We start from the raw sequence: 26,381 nt of genomic DNA, 5'->3' as shown, positions 1-26,381 counted from the left end.
CGGATGAAAACACATACTCCATTTTTACTCCCTTCTGTTGTTTTGAGAAGTGTTCACTTTATACCCTTTTCTCTTGTGTGTTAATTCTGCAGTGATGCTGGAGAAGCCCCAGGCATTTCTTCTGCTGGGTTTCAGTTTTTACTTCTGGACACAGCATCTCAGCTCTGGTATTTTATGCTTCAGTACCTTAAATCAGCCGAGGCAAGTATAGACCATCATTATGTGTTATCATGCACGGATTGCTTTTGTAGTTAGTCAGAATTGTTCTTGTGTCTTTGAATGTGGGTTTTAAGTATTCTATTTTTTGCAGAATGAGTTGTATTTTAAATGGTGACATAAATGTAATACATGATGTATTGGAAAACTTTTAAAAAAAGTTTTAAGTGAGGGGGGTTCTTCTTTTGCGGTGTTACTGGTGTGGTAAAAATGACATGTTAACTTCATTTTATGGGTCCGTATCATAATGCCGAAGCTATGTTTATAGATTTTTAAAAATGTTTTACTACCTAAAAAAAAAGTTTGAAAGACTTCAGTACATCTCTGACATTGGATATGAGGTCCAGCGGAACTGTACGTTTTTGCTTATCTATCTGTGCGTTCCTGTGGCTTTATCGTGTTTTGTATTTTTTTAGGTTTTGGTTTGTGCGTATTTTAACAATTTAATAAAGCACTGGGTTTCAGGGGGGCTTTTCCGCAGATGTGCCTTCTCTTAAAGGGGTTGTCCCGCGGCAGCAAGTGGGGTTATGCACTTCTGTATGGCCATATTAATGCACTTTGTAATATACATTGTGCATTAATTATGAGCCATACAGAAGTTATTCACTTACCTGCTCCGTTGCTAGCGTCCCCGTCGCCATGGTGCCGTCTAACTTCAGCGTCTAATCGCCCGATTAGACGCGCTTGCGCAGATGGGTCTTTTCCCTTCGGCTCGGTTCGGCAGCAGCGGCGTTCTGGCTTCTCCCCCTTGTACGCGTCATCGCGTAGCTCCGCCCCCGTCACATGTGCCGATTCCAGCCAATCAGGAGGCTGGAATCGGCACATGTGACGGGGCGGAGCTACGCGATGACGCGTACAAGGGGGCGGAGCCAGAACGCCAGTGCTGCCGAGCCGAAGGGAAAAGACCCCTCTGCGCAAGCGCGTCTAATCGGGCGATTAGACGCTGAAGTTAGACGGCACCATGGCGACGGGGACGCTAGCAACGGAGCAGGTAAGTGAATAACTTCTGTATGGCTCATATTTAATGCACGATGTATATTACAAAGTGCATTAATATGGCCATACAGAAGTGCATAACCCCACTTGCTGCCGCGGGACAACCCCTTTAACTTTTCTCTTGGCTCAACATATCCCGAGATGAGTGATGCAAGCGCTTTGTCTGTCGCCATCCATTGTCATTGGTCTTATTAGTATGTGTTTTTTGTTAATTTTTATTTTTAATGGAAAATAATAATGGATCATGAAATTCTCGGATACCTGCATTTATGGCCGACTGTATTCTGCCTAACAGCACAGACTATTGGGAGTGTGGTGAGCTTCTCATCAATTCAGATTATTAATCCACGTCCAGTTCTAATTGAAGATTCCAATAATAGTCTTATGAAGTTGCTGTGTTTGCACTTCCCTAATCTGCAGTTCATCGAAGACTTTATATGAGCTGTTAAACATAATCCAATGAAAAGTAGCATTCGAGCTAAATTCATAGAATCCTAGAATAGTAGAGTTGGAAGGGACCTCCAGGGTCATCCCATTGCTTCTAGTCTTTCCTTGTACAAATGAGAATAGGGCTGATCCCTGTGCACTGTGACAGCCCTTCAGATATTTGTAGACCGCTATTAAGTCTCCTCTCACTGTTCAAGCTTTTCTAGATCTTTTTGAATACTCTCTCTCTTCCCTATTGTTAGCTACCCCTCCTAGCTTTGTGTTGTCTGCAAATTTGATCAGTTTCCCATCAATTCCCTCCTCCTTCATTTATAAAAATGTTGAACAACCCTGGGCCCAGGACAGAGCCTTGTGGTACCCCACCTGATATATTCCTCCACTTGGATGTGCAGCCATTTATGACCACTCTTTGAGTACGATCACTCAGCCAGTTGTGAATCCACCTCACAGGTTCCTTGTCTATCCCATATTTGATCATTTTTTTTCAATAAGTATAGTATGAGATACTTTGTCAAATGCTTTACTAAAGTCAAGATATACTATATCCATCGCATTTCCCTGATCAACCCAGTCGGTGATTCTGTCATAGAAGGAAATTAGGTTTGTCTGGCATGACTTGTTTGTTACAAACCCATGCTGGCTCTGGTTAATTACTCCATTTTCATCCAAGACTTGCATACATGCTGTTTAATAATTTGATCAAAGATCTTTCCCGGTATAGAAGTCAGGCTCACTGGCCTGTAGTTTCCTGGACTCACTTTCTTACCTTTCTTGAAGATAGGGACAACATTAGCCCTTTTCCAATCTTCTGGGACTTCTCCAGTTCTACAGAAATTTTCAAAGATTCTGGCGAGTGGTTCAGCAATTACCTCCGCTGCTTCCTTTAATATCCTAGGATGTAATTCATCTGGACCTTCAGACTTGAATTCATTTAAGTTAGCTATGTGTTCCCTCACTATCTCCCTGGTTATATTTAGCCTGCATTCTTTTATTCCCCCAATAGCACAGGGAAGATCAGTTGATGTTTCATCTACTTTCTGAGAGAAAACAGATACAAAATAGAAATTTAAAAGTTCAGCCTTCCCAACAGCCTTCCCTTCCCTCTGTTGCAAGCCTCAATTCATTATAAGCTTTAGCTTTTTTGACACTTGCCCTACAGTTTCTGCATTGTATTCTTCTTTAGCTACTCCCCCCTTTTTCCACAGAATTTTTTTTTCACAAGTAAGCCCTTTACCTGCTGATTTTCCCGTTACTTTTATAATTCTGTTTTATACCCGCAGACTAGGGGAATGAATCTAGTGGAGATATTGTCCTTCATGTTCCAGCTAAGCTTTTCTACGCTTGGAAAGGTAAATTGCCTTGGAAAACCCTCAGCACCCGATGTCTTCTCCAAGAGAAAGCTTGTTCGGGAAACACTGTATATGTGACTATATCATTGCTTTTTCCTTTACTCTTCAGGACTACTCTGTGGAGGGAATGAGTGATTCACTACTGACGTTCCTGCAGCACCTGCGAGAATTCGGACTCGTATTTCAGAGAAAGGTTAGCAGTCCTGTATCACTGACATTGCATTAGGCTACTACTATCAACTTCTCTGTCATTCTAACATCATCTAGTGGCAGCAAACTGCCGTACATGTGTCCGGTAATCTTGGCAATAGTTTAAGAGATTTTAAAAGTTTTTTTCTATGTTTCCTGTTTCGTAATCTATTATTGTTTACAAACTGAAGATGAGTTTTTCATATTATTTTCAGAGGAAGTCTCGTCGCTATTATCCAACTCGCCTGGCAATAAATCTGGCCTCTGGAATCTCCGGGACTTCTCTTGACAGCCATAAGCAGGGATTTATTGTGGTTGAGACTAATTACAGGATATACGCATACACAGGTTAGTAACTGTAGAAGCTAGTACTTGACCTGCTCTTTGGATTAGACCTGTCTATGGTCTCAGGTTTACAGTAAGTGGCATGCTATCACACATTTTTCACTTCTTCTATTTGCAATAACTAATGATTGACTGGAGCACTGCAGAAGAGGAGGATCTGAGTCCTGGGTATAAACAGACAATACAAGAATCTCATCCATGATCTGTTTATTCCCAGGACTGCAACGGTAACAAGAGGGCATCCTCTACGTCTAAAGGAAAGAAGGTTTCATCACCAACATAGAAGGGGGTTCTTCACTATAAGAGCAGTGAGACTGTGGAACTCTCTGCCTGAGGACGTGGTGTTGGCCAAATTGATAGAGGAGTTTAAGAGGGGACTAGACGTCTTACTAGAGCGATATGACATTACAGGATATAGACATTAAATAACCAGCGGGTTGTTGATCCGGGTTTTGGAGTCAGGTGGAAACTTTCAAAACGTTGATCCAGAGATTATTCTGACTGCCATTATGGAGTCGGGAAGGAATTTTTTTCCCCCAAACAGGCTAAATTGGCTTCTGCCTCATTGAGTTTTGCCTTCATCTGGATCAACAAAGGGGAAAAGTGGAAACAGGCTAAACTAGATGGACATAGTCTCTTTTCAGCCTAACATACTATGTTAACTCTGTGTCAACCAACACCTTATGAGTTTTAGCAGAGGATGAATTTGGGCACGTCCTATATCCTCTGCTCCTTCATTCTGTTCTTCCCTTCTCACTTAATACATTCTATATTCTCAGATTCAGAACTCCAGATTGCCCTCATTGCTCTCTTCTCTGAAATGCTGTATCGGTTTCCCAACCTGGTGGTGGCACAGGTCACTAGAGAAAGTGTTCAACAAGCTATTGGAAATGGCATCACTGCTGAGCAGGTAGGAATTGACAGAATGTTAAATATACTGTTAAGCAATCATGTTTTTGAGTATGTTTCCATATAGCGTAAGTGGTGCAAATCTTCTGTAATGGAAAATCTGCATCAAAATTCGCATCAAAACCGCAATAAAAATTGTGTCAAAATCTACACCACTTTCAGTTGAAGAGATGATGTCTGCTGCAGATCCGTGGCAAAATTTGCACCAATGGTTTTTGCTGTAGAATTTCATCTGCAAGAAATCTGTGTTAATTCCACTACGTGTGAACGCACCCTTCAACTGTAGGTTTGTACTATTCCAAATGTATGTTACATATAAAGTGGTTGTCTAAGGCCCAATATCCACAGGCGGACTTGAATTGCATAATTCGCAGTTCAAGCTGCCCATAGTGAACCATGGGTGTCCACACTTCAATTTACACATACAGACTTGCTTTCCGGATTCCGCATGTGGAGAACAAATCGCAGCATGCTACATTTTAGTGCAGTTCCCGCACAGACTGCTTCCGTGGAAGTCAATGGAAGCAGTCCAAACCGCGAGAAAGCAGGAGTTTAAAAAAAAAAAAGTACTGTGCCTGTGTGTTGGCCAGCACTTCCGCACACATCCGCAGTACAGAAAAAAGAAGACCCGGACAGGTAAGCGGGGTCCTTGGCCGCAGGCAAGGTCAGATTCCGTTGCGGGCTCCCCCATGTGGATTCCGACCCACCCATGGACATGAGCCTAAGGAGGAGCCTTCAGATGCTGCATAACCGCCCTCAGTTCAATCTGTAGCTACTTTGAGAAACTTTGTAATATACCATATTTTCCCTTATGCCCATGACCGCACCCATGAGAGACTGCCTCCCATGCAGATAGGTAACAGGAACTTCCCAGATCTCTTTAAAGTCAGGAACATCTTTTATCTCCTCAGTTCTTGTTTTCTGTCCATTGAACAGGTTGCAAAATTCTAAGGTAGCTGCTTGGCTGCCTCTGCTCTTCCAGGGATTTCTCCACATCTCTAAAGGTGGCGGACTGCAGGGCCTCGCTCCCAAACTCTGTAGCATGAGAGGTTACCTGTCCGGTGTAAGTCTCCACGCAGAGTCACTGGAAAAGCCTGGAATCAATCTGTTGGGCTCCCCTGTCTCTGGAAGTTATGAAGAGACGTTAATTTCTCTACTTTTAATGGGATCCTTCTCCTATAGCTTTGGGAGAACCTTTCAGTAATGGTATACTCCGTGTGTTGCTGCACCCGGATCAGAGGTTTGTGGTACGGGACTTTCTGTTTTATCTGGTGCTTCCATCGACAGATGGAATTGAGGCATGTACTAATCTGGGCCACAACTCATATTACCACTGATTGGAGCAGGGGAGCTGGAAGAAGTGACGAATGCTTTCAGAGAGGATCTCCAGCCAGTCCAGAGTACAATTATCCTGATTTAGGGACTGGATTCTGCGTTTGCCTTAACCCTACAAGAATGAAAATTAATAGGACATGGCTCTATGTGCGCTTAATAGCTGGACCCAAGACCTGTATGACCTGTGTCTTAGGGCTTATTGAGACGACCGTAAAACGGCCGGGTTTTCACGACCGGACAATATACGGTGTCCCTCTCTGCAGGGGGAGGAGGCTGGAAGAGTCAGGAGCAGTGCCCTGAGCTCCCGCCCTCTCTTTGCCCCTCACCACTATTTGCAGTGGGAAGGCGGGATGGGGCGGAACTTGTGGCCACAGAGCTTCTGCCTCTGGCTCTAGGCTCTCTCTATGACTTATGACCTAGGTCTTTCCCTATATCTTATGGCCTCTGAGTTTAGCTGCTGGCCTGTGGTCACGGATCCTGATGAGTGGTCTTCAACGGGAAGACCGCTACACAAAGCCTCTTTTTCCTCATCATGCATCTTCAGTAGGGTATGTATGGTAAAGAATATCTTTTGGAAATTTGAAGTAAGACTTTTCTAATCATTGCATAAGAGCAAGTTGAGGAATGAATGAGGTACAAATTTTGGGAGTATGGAGAATACATTGGGTAAGACCTCCACTGGGAAATTGGTATAAGAATCTATCTTCAAAAAGTTGCATGTTCATGTGGAGGAATTGTTGTAAGATGCCTTTACACTCTTGGTCATTTATTTAGACAATGCCTTTTTGTTTTTCTTATGTTTAAAAAAATTATTTTTTGCTTCCAGTTAAATCCTGATCTTTAGGATCGCTTTTGTTAATTCGATTTCAGGAAAAATTCTGTATTCGGTTGGGAGTTTTTCGGGGATAAACCTATCTATATGAATCCTCCTAACTTTACAGTTTACAGCCTAAGTTAAAATCACTGATTGGCTTGTTCTAAGGTAGGATAAGGTGAAAAGTTAGGATACAAGTCATATAGTGGTGAGAAATACTGTCATTCCTCATATATACACATGACCGTTTATTATGAAAAATCAACTGAAAGATTTACACTTTAAAGCTTCATCTATAGAAATATCAACACAAAATCCATTTTTTGTATTTCCTAATCCCTAGATTATCCATTTCCTTCGGACCAGAGCCCACCCAGTAATGTTGCAGCAGGTAAACTGTTTTTAGCTGTAAAAGTCTGTACAACTTTTAATGTACATGTTTTTATAGTTAGTGGACGGATGGTGCAGTTTATATCCTACCTACTATTGGTTTTACAGAATCCAGTGCTTCCACCAACCATCACTGACCAGGTCCGTCTTTGGGAACTTGAGAAAGATCGCCTCCGCTTCTCTGAAGGTGAGAAGTTTTTTAATGTAATTGTAATGTTGTCAGAAAAGTTCAAAAAGTTGGTTATGCTTTTCATTGCATGTCCAAAACATTCTGCCTCTCCTGTTGCTTGCCGAAGGACTGCATACAACAGCATTACCATACACCACTAATAGAGATTATTAGTGATATGAGAGTGCGATCTCTATGAACTTTAGTTATAAAAATGAAAGAGCCACTCCATTTAATTTTTTTTCATTTATTATGCAACTAGTCCCTATATATATATATATATATATATATATATATATATATATATATATATATAATATATAATATCAGCTAGTATTACGTTGGTTAGTTATTCCTTTCTATCTGAAACTCTTGGGAGTCCTTCTCCTCAGGTTGGTCATATGATCTCAGTTCTGACTAGCTCAGATTTACTTGGGTTTATGTGTTCTCAAATGAGTCAGTTTTTCCATCCGTCAGTCCTATGTGATGGACCCATTAGAGGGAGACACAGAACCTCATATAACAGTTACTGCTGATAATTTGAGGCTCCTGTCACACAGTTATAATGAAGGAGATGACAGCTCAGCTTCCTGACTGTATACTTATTATCTGTAGCTTATTTAGGTGAATACAGAAGGTAATGATGATTGCGCTGTCCTCCCAGCAGGCATAGATGGAACAGGTTCTAGGTTGATCATGTCATGTGCTGATGCATCATGGGATTGCTAGCACGGCATAGAGAAAAAGAAAGCAGGAGAAATATCAACATCAAAGTGTTGCCAGATGACTATCAAACTGGAGGCTGCACTGCACGGAAGTGACTGCACTATTTATAGGAAACCTCCATAGTGTGACAGATGATCAGGTGATGGGTGCAGGGATGCAACAGCATAATTTCGCCGTAGTGGCCTTTTAACTCTTTCCAATCCAATTTGTATCCTGGTTTCCTAGGGGGCTTACTATTTTCCTGCCGTTGTACAATAGCGCTATATGCTGGCTAAAGCCAGTACTGCATGAGGTGACAAGTTGGATAGGCTTCGACAGCAGAGAGGCTGGCAATATACAGTAAGAGAACCCGACGGATGTCTTCCATCGGAACTGTACAGCCTTAAAACATAATGTCTTTGGACGTCAGACAGTGGATTGGAAAGGGTTAATTTATTTCTTTAGCGTCTCATAAATCTACTTGTCTGCTCCATTCACAGGCATTGGAGTAGGCCATTAATATCAAAATGGTGGGGGTTTGACCGGCCCTTGATGACTAGCTGACTGAAGTGATTGCATGTCTCCTCTAATGTCTGCCAAGCTCAGCACCGCACTTGTGATAGCTACTGTGCCTCGTACTGCAGCTCAGTCCTGTTTAAGTGCTGTAATACCAAGCACAACCACTATCAAATGTATGTCGCTGTGTCTGGTAATGAATAAATGGGAATATCCAAAGTGGGAGAGAGCATGCAGTACCATCCTGGGCCACTGCACAGTGTATAGAGCTGTGCTAGTTCAGGTGTACAGTGTCTCTGGATACAACTCATTGACATAGGTTCCAAGTGTCACTTGATTTCTGTTTCATGAAATTCTCTTTTTTTTTCTGTTTTCCAGGTGTTCTGTACAACCAGTTCCTCTCACAGGTGGACTTTGAGTTGCTGAGAAATTATGCCCGTGATCTCGGAGTACTTGTGTTTGAAAACCCATCAAGACGTGTAATGGTGGTTACACCTGCAGGCCATTCAGATGTTAAACGTTTCTGGAAGAGACAGAAGCACAGCTAGTGAGATATAAGGTTAATATAAGACTACAAGTCAGAAGAGATATCGGCCTGTCTTCTATTCGGACCCTGGTTTGCTATTGATTGCAGTCTTGAATATTTTTGTACTACCTTTAGTTGCTGGGCACTTCCATACTTAGTGGTGCTGACTTGGATGGTCGCCTTTAAAGAAAACGTTTACTTCTATTTTTGTGACCCTTCTTTGGTACCTTCACTGGAATGTTTTCCATGCTAGAGTGATAGTACATTTACCTCCTACTTGGATTTAATAGTGTTATTATCTAGGAAGCTTTTACTATTTATTGGGCATAAGTCATACAGCAATTACAGTCAATCAACATTGCTGGCTGAAAAGGGGACTGGATCTCTGAAGATCACAACCGTTTTCCCCCTGTAATTGCTCACTTATTGCCGCTTCATAAATAAAGCGCTCAGGAGTCGTACGGTGCTTATTGTGAAACTGCAGATATTTGTTACTGATAAAAGCTGGTTTATTATCGGTTGTATTGCGCGGCTTTTGAAGGTAAAGTTGTGTGTATTCTCTATGCGAGCCCTTATGCACATGGGAATTCGGGAGCTTCATTTATAAAGATACTTGAGGACTTGCTCAATAGCTTTGCGCCTGTTTTTTGGCTTAAACTTGCAAATCATGGCACCTGCCATAGTTGCCTAACATTTAGTAACTTTACCTGCCACTCGCCCATTTTGAAAAGTGGTTGGTATACAGGGAATGGGCACGGTCCTTGCCATTTCCGACAGATCTGTTAATGCAAAGATGAAAAAATCCATGCTTCTAACATGCAGATATTTCATGTTCTGACTTTAACTCTTTCCAATCCACTGTCTGACGTCTTCCTACATTCTTATTGAAGCTTGTATAGCTCCAATGTTAGAAGACATCCGACAGGGTATTCTTACCGGACTGGCGCATGTGCAGATGAGGTCTACATATCTGCCCACAATAAGGATACATGTTCTGCCTATGCGCTGGTCCACGGGACTTTGGGCGCATGCATGAAGTTCAAAGCGCACTCAGAATGATATGATTCAGCAGCAGCTGGCATGGGCGGGGGTATGCTACAACCTAAGGCCAGAAGAGACAATCTGGACCCGCCAACTAGACTGCAGAATTTGCATGCGGCGCAGGATAGTTTTAAAAACTTTTTTTTGCAGGTATGCTCACAAATGGGACAGTTACAAACCTATATTTGAAAAGGCCTGTTATTCATTAGTCTTTCCCTGTAGTCTGTCTAGTGCGGTTAAAACCACTAATAGGTTCCCTTTAAGAAATGGGGATCATACTCCCTCTAGAAAGCAGGGGGCCTGTGCAAAATTAAGAAAGTTTTAAGAGAAATTTACCATGGTTACACACAAATATTGTGTGCAAAATAACGGGCTACAGGACCCATATTAGTCTCCCGTCCCTCTTCTTCCCCCCGTCCTCTCTTTTACCTGTTGTTTAGTTATACCTGTTCTCCTTAACCTTGTTCAGGTACACGTCCTCTGCAGCTTCTATCCTTGTATGATGACCATTTACAATATGTTTGTTAACCCTTTCCAATCCACTGTCTGACGTCTAAAGACATTCTGATTAAAAGGATGCACAGCTTCGATGTCGGAAGATGTCCGGCAGGGTATTTTTACTGTAGATTACTGGCCGCTCTGTTGTCGAGGGCCTCTCCAGCATGTCCCATACCACAGTACTAGCTCTAGCCAGCAGATGGCGCCATTGTATAATGGCATAAAGAGAAACCCCCCTAGAAAATCCTGAATCCGAAATTAGATTGCAAAGGGTTAATGGAACTTGTACTGCAGGATCTTACTGTACTCCATGATATGTTTTTCATCTACCCATGATTGTCCTATTCCCGTTTTTTTATATTTCACTTTATTATTGTTAATAAAATCTAATTTACTAGAAAATGCTGTGTTTTTGGCTGCTTTTAGTGGCAAAAAACACTGCATCCGTGTTAGCTTTAAGTCAATAGGAAGCTATGAAATGCACTACACATTTTTTTTTGTCTTTTGTAGCGTTTTCCTTCACCTGTGTTGTGTTTTTTGAATTCATCGTGTTTTTTTCCCAATAACAACATGTTCTACACCTCATTTTTTTCTGAAGTTTTACTACATATTACTGTATTTCTGTAGAAAATAAAATGCCAGAAAAAATGTGTGTGTGTAGGGTGGAAAAAAATAAAGAGTCACGCAAAAATTCTTGTAAAAAGAGCATGCTAAAAATTTGTAGCATCTTTTATGTCTCCGACTTTTTCCATCAAGTGCTGCCGTTGAGTGGTTCATTTTATTTTACTTTTTTCTTTGGTCATCTTAAAGTCAGGCCTGCTTGTGAGCTGCTTTCTCGCTATTATTGGTCGCTTGATTGGAGAAAGAAAGAAAAGACGTCAAAGGAACTTCTATTGTTGAGTTCAAACCCTCCAGACAAGCACCGTTGAGTCTTCTTCAGCCAGTGCCTATTCCTGCCAAGTCATTACACCTAGATCTCCATGGACTTCATCACAGATCTCCCTCTGGCTCAGGATTATACAACTGTGTAGGCCGTGGTAGTTCAGCTCTCACTTTGTGCCCCTGTCTGGATTGCTCTTAGACCTGTGGCTGGACCGGATGTTCTTCAAATAGGTTTCTGATCGGACTTCAGTTCAAGATCTCTGGTGAAGGTCTTCCTGGTGGAAGTGTTGAACATTCTCGTCTGCCCATGTTCAGTTTGTTGCATTAAAGTGATTTTGAAGCATCCCTTATCTGTCGGAGTTCAGCGGTGTTCTTTCAATAGTATTTAGGGCTATTGAAGCTTTCACATAGCGCCTACTAGAGTACAGCTGTGCTGACTTTACTTACTACACAAGTCTACTAGCTCGTCCAGCCCTGTTCGGAACAAATTACCAGAATCAAATTATAAACTGTACATACTGTTTTTCATATCTGTGACCCATAGATTAATCTAAATGGTCCTCCAACCTTCAAGGAATATTTATACGTATAGTAAGTTTGACTTGAAGTCCGTATCTAGGTTGATTTATTTGGTTGATGCAAGTTGACATTTAAGGCTAATTTCACAGGAATATATTATGGCTACATTTCTGCATCTGCAGTTTGGACTTTTGTTCTGGCCTGAATGCAGTTTACAAGCCTGAACTCACCCTCATAGGAATCTATGAGGATGACAGTCTGGGTCAGTAAACACTGCGGTCAGGCCGGTACACACGTCTCTATTACGGACACAGAAATATGGCTGTAATACGCTTCTGTGAAACTGGCTTCATGGCACTAGTTTGCCTGACACTTGGCAGACCTGGAGAGCAGTCTACAAGTAACCTGATGTCTTGCTATCCTCCAATGATACAGTGGTGGGTATAGACAATTTGTCTATAGCTACATCCACCACCAGGAGGGGCACCAGCCAATCAAATCCACATTCCTATGTCTGGTTTATTGTATTAGACAGCTGGTAAACTGTCCCGAGGGTTCCCAAGGAACCCATTTCCGGATGCCAAAATTCTGCAACAAATTTGCCGCATGTGAATTAATCGTTATGGTCTCAAGTAGAGTTGAGCGAACATGCTCGTCCAAGCTTGATGCTCGTTCAAGTATTAGCATACTCGATGCTGCTCGTTAGTCGAGCGAGTACCACGCCGAGTTCGACCCCTCCCTATTTTGACCCCTCACTGTATTACCACTTCCTGCTGTGATGAGAGAGAGAGAGAGAAAGAAAGGGAGAGAGGAAAAAGAGAGAAAGAGAAGAGCTCGGCACCCAGTGGGTCTAATACAAAAATGCTCAAGTCTCCCATTGACTTCAATGGGGTTCGTTACTCGAATAGAGCTCTCGAATATTAAGAAAAGCTCGACTCGAATAACGAGCACCCGAGCATTTTGGTACTCGCTCATCTCCAATCTCAAGTTATAATGCTTTCAACTTAAAGAGGTACACCCAGGATTGACATCTATTGCCTATTCCCAGAGTAGGTGATAAATGCCTGATTGCCTGGAGTCTTGCCGCTGGGACCCCAGTGATCAGGAGAATGGACTGCAAGCAATATCATGTAGGCGGTAAAGAAGAAACATCATCTAATATAACAGTACAAGATAGGTATTTTTCTACATAGTAAGGGTTAGTGTCTAAGAACAAGGCTGCCTTTGAAGTATAGCATTTCTGTCATCTGGAAAGAACAGATGAAGGAAGTGTAAAAGGTTAAGAATTTAGAAGGTATGAGCCTCATAAGCTTTTGTTAGAATGTGGAGCCGATGAACTCATGTTGACGAAATAAACAAATTGAAAGGTTTTACGGTATAAATCATATTCTGCATCTCTTGGAATAGATGGCAGTAGCTATTTGAGTAATGTGAAGTGACTCACCATAACCTTTATACAATCGATATATCAAGTGGATGTATTATCTCTAACTAGTCTGAGCGAAGGCTTCTTCCTTTTGCTACACTGTAGTTGCAGTACATTGCTAGATGTACAGTAAACACATATTTGCTATGTTCTGAATACATTTTTTATTTAACCCCTTAGTGATGGCTGATATGTCGTTTTACTGAGCTCACTGATGGGCTTTTAATCTGCATATACATCTTTTTAAGGCGGTGGCTTGACTGACTGACAGCCAGGCTCCTGCTCTAACTGCCAGATGCGGAGAAACCTCAGCTAATGGGAGTTCAACCCATTACATGTCATATTCAATAGCAACTGCAGCATTTGAGCATATGGCAGTGGAAGGGGGAATCCTTCTATCATCCATCAATACACAGTAGCCTGATTGCAAGGTACTAATGGGTTCCCATGGCAATCGGAAGCCTGACAAAGGCCTCCATCCCTGCCATGTAGCTCAGCCTATTAGACCCTGCCTAGTCATAGGCTTAGTAGAATGTACTACATAAATAATGCAGTGTACTGTCCTAGCAATCAAACTATCGCATCTTCAAATCCATATAATTGGTATTATAAGATTTGTAACAACCCGCACAATGAAAATATTTTGTTATTTAATGCACCTGGTGAATGTCCTAAAAATGATTTAAAGAACTAATGCCAGAATTGCTATTTTACTTTTGTTCTCCTCCCAAAAACAATTGAAAGAAATCCAAAAGTCACGTGTAGTGACCCAGAGTGGGCACTATATAAAATTTCAAGGCGTAATGTAATATGTTTTATATATATTCTATATATATATATATATATATATATATATATATATAATAATCTTTATTTGTATAGCGCCAACATATTCCGCAGCGCTTACATGGACAGGGGGAATACAGAAAGACAAAAGTACAAAAAATTACAGAACCACGGTTACAATCGTAATCAGTTGGTGGAAACAATAGGGGTGTGGGTCCTGCTCCAACGAGCTTACATACTACAAGTAATGGGGTGATACAGAAGGTAAAGGGGCTGGAGATGTGCACGGTATGGTGGGGTGGAGAGTGAGGGACTCTATACACATAGAAAATGGTCAGATATTTGGCCGTGTGACGGCAGAATCGGTATGACTGCAGGGGCAGTTTATGACAGCTAGCAGGGATTGCAGTCAGTAGGTCAGGGAGCATGTTATCAGGCAGCGTATAGAGGAGTTTGTTTAGAGAATGCGGTGTGTGTGTATATATATATATATATATATATTGTGTGTGTCTTTAAATTTTATTGTTTACTAATGGTAGGGATTTTAGAGATGGGAGATGTGACTGTTAAATTAAAATCTGCCTGACAACTGCCATGTTCCCCCATTGGCTGTCAACTGCTCTGTTCCCTTTGTCTGCTGGATGGTAAAAGCAATGGGATTGGCTGGCATACAGTGGGGCGACAAGAGAAGGACTGACAGGATTCCTGTCAGGAAAAATTAGTCAGTTGGAGTTAGTCAGTGAGTGAGTGGCCTGAGGAGATCAAGTAAGAGCAGGAGGAAGAAAGAGCAGGTTACAATGCAGTGGGAAGGAGAGGTGTAGTGAGTACAAGGAACGATTATAGTAAAAAGATATAGGCAGAAGCATAGTATTAAGAGAAGAAATATATAAGAAAAGAATTAAAGATATATAAAGAAAGATGATTACAGAAGTGTTTCCCTGTAACTACTTAACAAAATCTCTATATACACGAGTTTTATTGTTAAACTATTACCCTATCTCCTGGAGCACCTTCTCACCCAATAGCACCTGCACTGCACAGAGTACCACACCACCCTCCAGGGTAAGGGACACCACCACTCCCTTCCCAAAAATAACTTCGCTCATACCAGGTTTAGGGCTGGCTATGTGTTGGCGTCCTGCTCAACCACAAGTAGCGGTCATTTAAGCCGTGTGCCGAATTCTGTCGGTCGCCGCCTACTTAGAAAATAGTGAAATGACCACCATGACCAACCCCCTTTCTGAGGCACTACACATGTACCTCAAAACTGTATCAATAATAAGTACAACTCTTTCTGCAAAAAAACCCTACAGAGCTTCGTCGCCAGAAAAAGTTTAATGTTATTGATCTTAACAACAATGCAGATTCAATAGTTTTTCTTTAAAAATGTGTTTTGTAAAAAGTAGTGTAAAAAAAATTATATAAACTTGATATTGCAGTATTGATGCTGATTCCGATAAGAAAGTTATCATGTTATTTTTACCAAATGGTGAACGATGTAAAAATAAAACCCCAAGACAATGGCAGAATTTTTGAGGGGATTTTCCATATTCACACCAACTCCCCACCCACAAACCAAAAAAGTTATACAATATGGTGCCATTAAAACATATAATTTGTCCCCAAAAAAGCAAGCCAATAAACGGCTATGTCAACAAGTTATAGCTCTTGCAATGCAACAAAGACAATCGCTTGGTCTTTTATGGGTAAAATAGGCTCTTCACAAAGGGGTTAAAGAGGTCGTATCAATCTTTTAAATTTAGTACCTTAAATGGTTTTACAAAATGACATTTCTGAATATAAGTATTTGAACAAATAAGCAGTGTAATTCAATTCTGATTGGCATGTGCATAATATGCAAATATCCCAACCCACCCCCTTCCCTGCCAGCAGAGCTGCTCATGGGTGCTACAACACACTCTTCATTTATATAGATTGAAAACTATCATGTACTCCTGCCTTTCTTCTTATACAAGTACAAAGTCAATTCCTCTCCTGTCAACCTTGCGTGTGCCAGTTATAATGTAGTGGCCCAGTACAACAGGGCCTCTCCATAACTGTATGCATGCAATTGTCTTGTCAGTGTCTTCTGTGTTCTGTGCAAGAATTGTGTGCATTGCCTAGCTGCAGCACTAAATAAGTTAACTGGTATGCGAGTTGACTGTCTAGGTTATGTATCTCTTTGTCTTTGTTATATATGCGAGAGAGAGAGTCTGTTGGCACGTTCTGTTCTGGGCCTGCAGCAGAGAGGTCTTCAGGAATTCCACACATGTACCTTCAACCTGTGTGATGCAGAATGGAAGAGGCTGAGAGAATGGCCTAATGACTGTCGGGGACTACTGTCCTCAGGATTTCGGCAGCATGAACCTGACCATGAGTGTGAACTGGTGGAGATTAAGAGAGAGAAGAGAGTGTGGTACCGAGCCAGGACCTACAGATAACTGTGGCTGTGGTTTCTCCTGACGTCCCGTGAGTTCTCCCTGTTGCACCGCCTGTCCAGGAAACTGCTGAACTGTATTTGTTGCTAAAGCTGAGTAAAATGACCGGTCGCCCGTCTGTTTTTCGGAGGCTTCATCTTAAAAAGTAGCCGTGTGTGTGTGTGTGTGGATTTACTCGGACAACCAGGAATTCCCCCAAGGAAGCTGCGCAAGAGAAGATTTACTCCACCATCTAGGAATTCCCCTCTGCAGAAGAAACAGTGGCGTCACGAGTGACTAAAGGGACTCAGGTAATCCCTAAGTGGGTTCCCGTTTATTAACCTGCCCTCGGCCCTGGGTCGTGTCACTGATTACCCTCCAGGTGGGAGACCGTAGAGCCACTGTGACAAGAACCAAACCCTACCCCGCTGTCTCCTATGCTGGGGCCCGTTTCTTGGACACTGTAATAACACTTGTACAGTATTTAGTCTGCCACAAGCAAACACATTTGTTCCATAATTTGCTGTAAATAAAAGATTATTGTAAAGGAAACTTCCATGATGTGCATTTTCATAATTACTTACACAAAGTTTCCATTCATACTAAAGTGCACCCCCCCTCATATTAGGGCTTATGTTTTTCAATAATAACTTTACCTATTAATAACGCCCCTGTTATAATGGAAACTGTCCTTTTTATACACTGATGTATAGTTAAACTTGTGCTTATGCCACACTTAAAGGGGTTGTCCTGCGAAAGCAAGTGGGGTTATACACTTCTGTATGGCCATATTAATGCACTTTGTAATGTACATCGTGCATTAATTATGAGCCATACAGAAGTTATTCACTTACCTGTTCCGTTGCTAGCGTCCCCGTCTCCATGGTGCCGTCTAATTTCAGCGTCTAATTGCCCGATTAGACGCGCTTGCGCAGTCCGGTCTTCTCCCTTCTGAATGGGGCCGCTCGTGCCGGAGAGCTGCTCCTTGTAGCTCCGCCCCGTCACGTGTGCCGATTCCAGCCAATCAGGAGGCTGGAATCGGCAATGGAGCGCACAGAGCCCACGGTGCACCATGGGAGAAGACCCGCGGTGCATCGTGGGTGAAGATCCCGGCGGCCATCTTACTAAGGTAAGTAAGAAGTCGCGGGAGCGCGGGGATTTGGGTAAGTACTGGACGGTTTTTTTTTTTTACCCCTGCATCGGGTTTGTCTCGCGCCGAACGGGGGGGCTAGTGGAAAAAAAAAAAACCCGTTTCGGCGCGGGACAACCCCTTTAACAAGAAGAGCTTCAGTCTAAACTATAAGGGATGGTGGTATTAGTGTATCTTGCCGCCACCGGAAGCTAGGGGTTTGACAGGAGGAATGCCCCTGTCACACTCCCAGCTCCCGATACGGTCAAGGCTGCAAGGTCCTATTAGCAGACTGTGCATACATTTGTCATACATTATGACCTGTAAATGCTGCCATGTTACCGATGTAAGATGGCAGCATGTACAGGTCATAATGTAAGGCTAAGCAGAAAAGTTACCCTGACCTTAAGGTGGCGCTCTCACCAATACTTGTCCACTGCCTGCACTGTCAGATGTGTTTCGGCCGCTCCCCAGCTCACAGCTTCTGCCGTGAGCACTTGTGCTCCGCCGCCGGGACTGTCATCTCGTGGCTGCCGCTCCCCCGCTGACAACGCGAGGGCTGAACCATAACACTGTCACGCCCCCGGGCCTGTCGTGTCCCTGCATCCAGCGGTATGTTTCTGTTACACCGGGTGAGAGTGCCGATGGCGCCGCAGTAAAAAACGCAACTGCATGATTTTGGCTCAGTGCTGCTACACTCAGCGTAGTTGCGCCTTGTGCGTCGGCTGACAGCTTTCTTTTTGTTGGCTAATTGTAGTGCCCTTGCAGGACCTCATTTCCAGGCTGCTGACCAGCCAATCAGCATCAGGGGGCGTCACCCCCTGTCAATCTTGACTCCACCAGGAATTCCCGGTAGCATCAAGATACACTAATACTGGGATGGACAAAGCAGCAACCTAAGCCTCTGATGAAACTGGAAGTGGAGTTCAGACATCCATTAGGATAGGATGCTAAGCTGCAGTAATTGATCAGAGCTGCGCTCTATTGGAGAAAAAAAGCAGCCAAGCAGTCCACACTGAAGATAATAGCAGCTAAACATTATACAACAGTACTGAATACTCAATTCAAATACGGCAAAATGCTAAACTCTTGTAATATGTCCATTGTAACTTGGTCAAGTTGTTCATGAGTTTCAGGGGTCTCTGGGACCACGTACATCTTATAAGTATGCATATGAATGGGTCACCGGGTTGCTGAAGAATAGCCAAAATGCCACATGCTATTCAATAACTTTTAATAATTGACCATTCTGTGCAAATATGTCCTTTTTCTTTTGTGGTGATTGAATGTGATGGCATTTGTGTTTCTTTAAGGCCTGGGATATCACTGCACTGTTAACTGATTTGCCGTTATTATACAGACACTTCGCTGTGATGATAACTACAGAATCATAGAATGATAGAGTTGGAATGGACCTCCAGGGTCATCGGGTCCAACCCCCTGCTCAGTGCAGGATTCACTAAATTATCCTAGACAGATATTTGTCCAGCCTTCGTTTGGACACTTCCATTGAAGAAGAACTCATGACCTCCCGTGGCAACCTGTTCCACCCATTGATCACTCTCACTATGTCTCTGACTGGTAATTTTGCACCAAGTTTACCTCAGGACTTACCGTATTTTTCGCTCTATTAGACGCACTTTTTTTCCCCTCCAAAGTGGGGGGAAAAAGTTGCTGCGTCTTATGGAGCAAATGTGCCAAAATTCGTTGCGATCGCCATTTTTAGCGCAATCGCAAATTTAATGCGCGGCCGTGATTTACTTAGCGTGATTGCGCCTTAAACACGCAATTGCGCAAACAAATGTGCGATCAGTCAGAAGTTTTCTCTCCTCCCCACTGCCGCCCATACATACCGCTGATTGGTGGTGAGCGCTGGCGGGAATTGCTGCTGCTCCCTGCCTCCACTAAATGGCTTCTTCCCTTCCTCCTGCTGCACACAAGCACCGCTGTGAAATGGAGCGCCGTTTTTTCAGACCTCTTCTGCTCCGTCGCCCGGCCCTAACCCTGCGCTGTCTCTGGGTGAGTTGGTGAGTTCAAAATACCTTTTCCCCATTTTCCCACTCTAAAACGGGGGTGTGTTCTAAAGTCCGGTGCGTCTTATAAAACGAAAAATACGGTAACGCAGGCTGGAGAGATCTTTTCTCCTGGCCAACACTCTCCTCTTATCTTAACAATTGTATCATCCCGATCTGCGCACACGTTTTTGACTCTTCTAGAAGAGACTGTTAGGTCAATAGTTACTCCTCATTACGGATCCATGGCACGTCGCACACCATCACCACCATAAGGCCGGGCTCGGATGGACGTAATTTGCTGCTTGCTGCCTGTAAGATACGCATGTTATGCAGCAAGTACACAATGAACGTTGCATGCCTGCTGTGGGCCACCACTATCTTGGTGTCTAGACCCGTGTCTTAAGATAGAACATGTTGCGGTTCATCTTGTGCGCTGTAGTAAGTGGCAGAATGTAAGTCTAGCTGCTTGCTACAGTGTATTACGGGCGCAAAATACACACGGGTAATGCGGATATGTAAGAGAGCCTTAACCCATATGGCCAGCAACTTAAAGGCAACCTGTCTTAATTAAAGCAACAGTAAACATTTCAAGTAGAAAAAACAAAGCATTCGCAATTAGCCCCGTTACATTCTCTTCTTGACTAAATTATTTTAGTATTACCAGCCACATATTAAAACTAATATCTGACATATAATATGCTAATAAATTATACAATTATAACAATTCATTTCAATCAATCCTCTGCAATATTTTGCTAAATATCCTTAATGCACGGAATCTTAGAAAGTCTTTCAAAGTTGAATTGACGTTTTGTGGGGTAAATAGTGAATGTATAGTACGAGGGGCTTGGCTGATGATGCATAAATGAGTTCTGCTTGCACAGTGGCCGGTATTGTGTGAGATGCTACACATACCTTCTTATTTTTTTTAGAATTTACACGCTGGGGATTTTAAATAAGCTGCCAAAGTGAATATCTGAAATTTCACAAGCCACCTTAGGAAAAACGTTCAAGTTGAAGGAGAACTTTAGTTATATTATGGGAGTGGAAAAAGTGTGGCGTACAGTTGTGTTTAACTTACTGTCTATGAAGGGGAAGGTTGTTAGGGGTCAGTTCTCAGAAAGCAGTGCTTTAGGCTGCTGCAGTATTGGGTCATAAGAACGTATACACCAAGTCAAGAATATCTGAAATACTTGACTTTTACCAAACTTACTTGGATTATCCTTGAATGCTTGAATATATTGTACTAAAAATTAGGATTATAGAATACAACCCAAAGTAATACCGTGTTTCCCCAAAAATGAGACCCTTTCTTATATTATTTTTGCCCCAAAAGAGGCACTAGGTCTTATTTTCAGGGAAGGTCTTATTTTTACTTACCTAGAAGGCTCGGTCCAGATCCCTCCCGCTGCTGTCTGGAGCTCAGACACGCTTCTTGCAATCCTCGGCTGCCCACAAATGATCACTTCCTGGTTACAAGATTCATAAATCGCACCTCCAGGAAGCGATGGCTCTGATTGCTTATCAAGCACTGCTCAGCCAATCCATGCAGCGCTCGATGAACCTATACGATGGCTGTGATTTGTTCATCGAGCGCTGTATTGATTGGCTGAGCAGTGGTCAAAGAACCAATCAAAGCTATCGTGTTGTATTGTATAGGCGGGATTTATGAATTGGCTGAGCCGAGGCATTGATTGGCCAATTCAGAAATCCCGCCTCCGGAGAATAGTGGGAGGGACCTGGACCGAACCTGCTAGGTAATGTATTCCTTTTTATTTTATGTAATGCAGTTAGAGCTTATTTTCGGGTGAGCTTATATTTCAAGCCTCCCCAAAAATCCAGAAAAAAAATTAAGGTAGGGTTCATTTTTAGGATAAGTGTTATTTTCGGGGAAACTGTATGATTATACAATTGATTCAAAATACTAGTCAAAGTCTGATGCAATTTGTGGTTTGACATTTCAGTATTAACTTTCATGCAGTAATGTATAATATTCAACATCAATAAGCTAATTCTAATGATGTAATACAAGTCTATACACTCTACAAATACTAAAGTCCCCCCCAGCAATAGATTTGTTAACTTGTATGATATGTCTGTGTAACAAGGGGTGTAACTGGAAATTCGTTGGCCCCATAGAAAATATTTTTATAAGCCCCATTATCAGGAATGGAACTACCACCATAGCCACCAGGCTGCTGCAGATCCTGAGTAAGGTGCATCCTAAAGAGTTACATATCTCAAATACCTAAAGTGACATGCAATGCTTTGACCTTATAGCCAATGGCACAATCCTTGTTTACTTTGCAGCATGTATAAGGAACATTTTAGCAGTGCAGTGCTGATATGCATGCTACTGGTGGAGGCAATGGGTACGTCGGTGTGAGAAGCCAGAAATATGATCACTCATCAGCTGTAAAGAATAGAAAAAGAGAAAGCAGTTGATAAATAACCATGCTTTATTGTTATGTCATTACAGCCCGATGAAATATATACTGTGGTCCCTCAAGTTACAATGGCCTCATGATTAGAAATGAGCGAGCATACTCGATAAGGCAAACTACTCGAGCGAGTAGTGCCTTATTCGAGTACCTGCCCGCTCGTCTCTAAAGATTCGGCTGCCGGCGCGGGGGTGCGGTGAGTTGCAGGAGTGAGCGGGGGGTGGGGGGTAGAGGGAGAGAGAGATCTCCCCTCCGTTCCTCCCCGGTCTCCCCCGCCGACAGCAGGCGAATCTTTAGAGACGAGCGGGCAGGTACTCGCATAAGGCACTACTTGCTCGAGTAGTTTGCCTTAGCGAGTATGCTCGCTCATCTCTACTCAGGATATAATATTTTCAACATAGCATGGTCTTTCCCGGACCATTTTAATTTAAAATCAGATTTAATTCAAAGAAAAAAAACCTAAAGAAGGAAAACCCTAAACAATCATTTCATTGATAAATAACTAAAACCATAGGCTGTAAAGGGGCAAACACATATACACCGAGATTCTATGGCAAAAGAGAAACCATAGTACAAAGGTGAACAAACCCCAAAGATGTGAAAAAGGGGATAACAAAGCCCTGATGGATGGCACGGCCCAGTAAAAGTGGGATTGTTAGCTGGCACCCCCGCCACCCCCTCATAAATATCACCAGGCTAGCTAGAACCTCATTGTAGTATCTGACCCCTGCCCTCAGAATGGAGGTTGCGGACTGTGACCTAGGATCCACAACCAAGGAACCAGAGATGTTAAGAACGCTTCGTGATAAACGCTAAAGAGACTGTAGATATGTTTTGCAGCCACATAGCACCCTTAGCGGTGTCCAGCACGGGCCCTCGGCAGGATGCCGAGGACGAAGGAGCCGGACCCAAAGAGGGGTACAGACTGAACAGTATTCTACTAAACTCAAAAAAAACTTTTGTGCTCCAAAGTAGGATATTAGGATTCTCTGTTGGAAATGACAGAGCTCTCAATAGTCCAGTTTACAGTTTAAAATGCTCGACATGTTTCTCTGGCCGTACGGGCAGAACATCAGGAGCTTAATGTGGTGAAAAAATATCACAGAACCACATTTGGTAGTTAATGATGTAGCATTTGGTTTCAGGTGGAGCCAAACCTCAGTCATGTTAACCCATAATTGGGTAACTCCTAAGAAAAACGGAGGCCTCCTAACATGTCTTTAAAAAGACACAAGGCTGAGACCCAATCATATCCATTGACACCCTGCAGTTTCCAATATACATCTGAGGCACAATAGCCCTGTATATACCGGAGAACGAAGCTAGATGCTGGTGAATATATCAGAGATGCCATAACCAAGATCTGTCCTGATGGTGAGAACCAATGTTGGAAAGAGAAAATAACAAATAGAAACAGCAGCTCATCATCAGAGGACTTGGTCCTTGCTGTATACATAACGCATTGTATGTTTTTTTGCTTGTAGCATTCCTTTAATTACTACATATTGGTCATTGAAATACAATCTACCGTATATTCCGGCATATAAGATGATCTTTTAACCCAAAAAAAAATCTGCTCTGCAGTTGGAGGTCGTCTTATACGCCGGTAATACAAAAAAACAAAGTGTCCAAAAAAAAAAACAGTACTCACCTCCCAGAGCGTTCTGCGGCGCTGCTGCAAGCTGTCGCTCACTCCTTGTCGCCGACAGAGCATTGCTGTCTGGATTCGGGGCTTGAAATCCCCGCCTCCATAAAGCTAATGCTGTGATTGGCTACCTCAGGCGGCGTCAGTCAATCACAGCCATTCAATGACATCATTGAATGGCTGTGATTGGCTGACGCCGCCTGAGTTAGCCAATCACAGCCATTCAATGATGTCATTGAATGGCTGTGATTGGCTAACGCAGCGCCAGCTTTCATTGCCTGGCACTGCCTGAGTTAGCCAATCATACCATTAGCTTTCTGGAGGCGGGGCATTGAAGCCCCGCATCCAGAAAGTAATGCTCTGTCGGCGACGAGGAGGGAGTGACAGCCTGCAGCAGCGCCGCAGAATGCCCTGGGAGGTGAGTACTGCTTTTTTTTTCTTTCTACACCATATTCCTGGCGTATAAGGCGACAGTTGGGGGGTCGTCTTATACCCCCAGTCACCTTATATGCCGGAATATACGGTAACTATGTTTACAGTCTTGTCCCACATATTGCTGCACTGTCATGTACAGTTAAGGACCATTTATATGTAACGAATGTTGCACAAAATTCATTCAAACAAATTAAAATGCGTGATAATTGTTATGTCTAAATACAAAGCCATTGTGCACGACTCGTTTACTATTCTTTACTTTTCGCTTGACGTTCAGTTTCAACCAGCAAAAAAAACATCGCTTGTTGGCTCACTTCTCCTCGCTGCGTCTAAATGCTCCCCGCTCAGTGTTTCACATAGAACGTGGAGCGCTGGGCGAGAAGTGAGCGATACTCAGAAATGGACTGCCTGTCTAAGGCCTCATGTCCACGGGGAAAATCAGGCCCACCGCGGATTCTTCATGTAGAATCCGTAGCGGGTCCCTCCTGCCCCGCGGACATGAGGCCTAAAAATCAGAATAAACTCACCTGCTCCGGACGATGCGGATCTACCTTCCTTCCTTCGCGTCCGGATCTTCTTTCTTTGGCCTGGCGGATGTGCTCGGCACGCCGGCCGCGTGCATGCGCCCGGCACATCCGCTGGGCCGAGGAAAGAAGATCCGGCCGCGAAGGAAGGAAGATCTGCATCGTCCGGAGCAGGTGAGTTTAATTCTGGTACGGTTTCCCGCGGATCCGGACGGCTTCCATAGGCTTCAATAGAAGCCTGCGGGAGCCGTCCCCGCAGGAGACCCGCACGAAAATGGAGCATGGCCCTTTTTTTCCGGATCAGTGCTTGACAGGAAAAATGACATCCGCAGGTATTTAACTACCTGCGGGTGTCCAATGCATCTCTATGGGGCGCGGATCTGCATGCAGGAGAAACGCCGCGGATTTTAAGCCCGTGGACATGAGGCCTAAACGTTCTGCATGAGCGCGAATCCTTTAGCCGACAGCCGTCCCGCATTAATGGGGCATTTCCTGGTAAACTTTGTAAAAAGGAGATTTTGCAGGCCAAGAGGTTGTTCCACTACTATGATGGTAGGAATATAAGTTGCAGTGCATAAAATAATATAATGTATGTAATATATTTTTACTTAAAGGCTATGTATACCTTTAGGGGACAATTTTTTTAACATTTAAATGTATGCATTTTGGTCTGACAATCATTTTTATAATAGGGTTTAATGAAACATTTTGCACTGCAGCTTCTACATATCACTGTATATAGAAACTGCAGGTGACGCAATATTACCCCGAGAAAATCGCTGCGTTATCGCATCGGTGGTCTGTGCAATATTGCTGCATTTTCTTGCTGCGATACCACGATTTTATGGCACTACAAAGTCACCCGATTTTGTAGCACCACTTGCAAGGATTTTTGAGGTGAACTTGAAATATAAGCCCTACCCTGAAAATAAGCCCTAGCTGCAGAAAAAAACAAGACTGAATGATTATCGTTCAGAAAAACGTTCAAACGAGCAAAACTGACCAATATCGTTCAGCTTAAACGCAGGCAACAACTGAAGGCTAACGAGAATCGTAAGGTTCTCACTCTGTTCAGTTTCACCTGGCATAAAAACCAAAGTCGGCTCGTTCACTTGTCGGGCAGTTTAAACACTGATCATTCAGTGAAACATTGAACGACAAGTGAGCGAGAACTGCACAGTTCTCAGGGCTCAGTCACACGGGCACATCGGCGCCCGTGTTACTGCAGCCAGCAGACCGCCGTACCTGAAGACGGACTTCTCTCTGCAGCGTCGGGAGGAAGAACGTGACCGGCTTCATTGCCAGTCATGTGTTCTTTCATCAGCGCTGGAGAGAGACGGCAGTCTTCAGGTACGGCCGTCTTCTAACTGTCAGTCACACGGGCACATCTGCGCCGGTGTACTGGTGCCGATGCGCCCGTATGACTGAGCCCTCAAAGAGAATTGTGCAGGCTAAACACGCTGCCCGAGTGCAGATTATCGGGTGTTGACATCACCAACTCGTTTGCTCGGGTAAAAAAGGGCATTGGATGGCAGCGTCTCTATATAGAAGCTGCAGAAAACAAAAAGGTGCAACATTTTTAATTCAACCCAAAAATCGAGCAAAGGCAGCACATAAAAAGGGTGGGATTATGATAAGAGGCAATTGGCTTGCAATGGAAAGCACCAACGAAGATGTGATTGTAACAGAACAGATACATTATATCTTTGGGGTGCAT

General features: G+C 43.2%; 1 protein-coding gene across 1 annotated transcript in view; it reads left to right on the top strand.

Moving 5' to 3' along the window:
- Positions 1–11,677, top strand: part of GTF2H4 (general transcription factor IIH subunit 4) — a 32,889-nt gene extending 21,212 nt beyond the window's left edge. The window contains exons 7-15 of the mRNA XM_066584333.1: positions 93–201; positions 2,940–3,008; positions 3,118–3,201; positions 3,413–3,545; positions 4,322–4,452; positions 6,944–6,991; positions 7,099–7,177; positions 8,759–8,939; positions 11,256–11,677. Coding sequence (XP_066440430.1) covers positions 93–201; positions 2,940–3,008; positions 3,118–3,201; positions 3,413–3,545; positions 4,322–4,452; positions 6,944–6,991; positions 7,099–7,177; positions 8,759–8,928 — 823 coding nt within the window. The 3' untranslated portion in view covers positions 8,929–8,939; positions 11,256–11,677. The remainder of the gene's footprint in view (positions 1–92; positions 202–2,939; positions 3,009–3,117; positions 3,202–3,412; positions 3,546–4,321; positions 4,453–6,943; positions 6,992–7,098; positions 7,178–8,758; positions 8,940–11,255) is intronic.
- Positions 11,678–26,381: the final 14,704 nt, after the last annotated feature.

Source organism: Eleutherodactylus coqui, chromosome 1, assembly GCF_035609145.1.
Source record: "Eleutherodactylus coqui strain aEleCoq1 chromosome 1, aEleCoq1.hap1, whole genome shotgun sequence".
In the NCBI taxonomy this organism is placed as follows: domain Eukaryota; kingdom Metazoa; phylum Chordata; class Amphibia; order Anura; family Eleutherodactylidae; genus Eleutherodactylus; species Eleutherodactylus coqui.
The sequence above is the reverse complement of the archived record's forward strand: the minus strand, read 5'-3'. Positions and strand labels throughout refer to the sequence as shown.